This window comes from Verticillium alfalfae, genomic scaffold (genome assembly GCF_000150825.1).
Source record: "Verticillium alfalfae VaMs.102 supercont1.5 genomic scaffold, whole genome shotgun sequence".
Taxonomy (NCBI): domain Eukaryota; kingdom Fungi; phylum Ascomycota; class Sordariomycetes; order Glomerellales; family Plectosphaerellaceae; genus Verticillium; species Verticillium alfalfae.
Genome location: NW_003315034.1, coordinates 220845 through 222330, shown reverse-complemented (window position 1 = coordinate 222330; position 1486 = coordinate 220845). Strand labels below are relative to the sequence as shown.

At 56.5% G+C, this 1486-nt stretch overlaps 1 protein-coding gene across 1 annotated transcript in view; it reads right to left on the bottom strand.

The window, feature by feature from the left end:
• Positions 1–1144: 1144 nt before the first annotated feature.
• Positions 1145–1486, bottom strand: part of VDBG_04401 (ATP-dependent protease La) — a gene marked incomplete at both ends in the record, with an annotated part of 3598 nt that continues 3256 nt past the window's right edge. The window contains 2 exons of the mRNA XM_003004749.1: positions 1145–1285; positions 1362–1472. Coding sequence (XP_003004795.1) covers positions 1145–1285; positions 1362–1472 — 252 coding nt within the window. The remainder of the gene's footprint in view (positions 1286–1361; positions 1473–1486) is intronic.

Here is a 1486-nt window from a genome sequence, read left to right as displayed (position 1 = left end):
CATAAGTGGTGAGACGCTTGAGCCCTCACAGTTGGACAGGCATCCCCATGCCTACACGACGCTTCGTCCCGCGGGCTAAATCCGTGATCGCCGATAATAGCTTCGGGAGCTTGTGCTCGTCGCCACGGTCCGCGGGCAAGTCCGTCGTCGCATGGGGCCTTCGCCCCTTCAAGTCCGACCGGGATAGGGATTTGTTTGCAGTGTCGCCAGCATTCGTTCGCCAGCGGTCAGCTCAAGACTACCGTCCCACCAGCTCGCGCGACCCAGTTGCAGACCCCTGATTTCGATCTCGCACACAACCCCAGACTCCCTGCATATGCGAACCCAATCCCGGCCTGGGAGCCATTGATATCACACCGTAATGACTGTGTGTGTACGCAATGCGGTCATTACCCTTCCTTGGGCACAGTTAGGCTGACATGTGCATCATGCGATATTCGCCTCAAAATCGTCCACTGGATGAGGTGATGAATCGGTGGATGCTCTGTTCTGATTATGCTGCGATTGGATATTTAGTTCACGATGCGATCGACAAACCGGCTTGGTGACCATCGCTAGTTCGATCCGACGAGTGCGTTCGCCAGCAGGCAATTGACATGGTGTAACAAGTGATTCGCCGGGCCTGGACAAGGGCCGCATGCTGAGTAGTATACAATGGTTCTACGGATTTCCCATCTCTCCGTCTCTCGCGACGTGGACCAAGACGGGAGAGGAACCCGCCCACGTGCTCCTGCTCCTGCTCCTCCTCCTCCACATGCTCAAGATCTACAAGTACATTTCGCTGTGTTCCAGCGACGCAGGATGGGGAGAAAAAGAAACGCAAAGATGCGGAGTAGAGCCGTTTCGTCTAGTCGTGTCAATGTGTGCCGAAGGTGTTTGTGTTGTGTATGTATGATGCATCGTGTGCACGGCCAAGCATCGTTGAGCCTGGCATCCCCACGTCTAGCACTTGCTCATGGCCGGCACGTAAAAGAATCCGAACATGCCTGATCTTCAGGCTTCCGTGGCGGCGGCCAAGTCTATGGCCTGACGAGGCGTGGTTCTAGCTGCAGTAAAGACAGACGAAAACGCAGCGCTCTATGGGGACGTGATGGGAGGGAGTTCATCAGGGCCTCGTCTCGGAAGAACACACGGTGTAGCCTCCTCAGTCGCTCTTGTCAGCCGGCTTCTCTTCGTCGGCGACCTTGCTAGTGTTGGCCTTTTCTAGATCCACGTCGGGGAAGATTAGGTTAAAGACATCAGAATACCATCCGACAGGCTTGCCCTCGATGCCGTTCTTGATGTTCTGTTGAGTGTTAGTCGCTGCTCGGGGGGGGGGGGAGGAAGAGTAATGAGAAGGGGGGGGCTAAGAGAAAACGCACCTCTGGCAGCTCGAGCCAGTCGGACATGTTGTCCTTGGGGAAGATGATCATCTTTGAGCCGGCGCGGCGCGCGGGGACCGTCTTCTCGCGCAAGCCGCCGATGCGCAGGACCTTGCCCGTCAGCG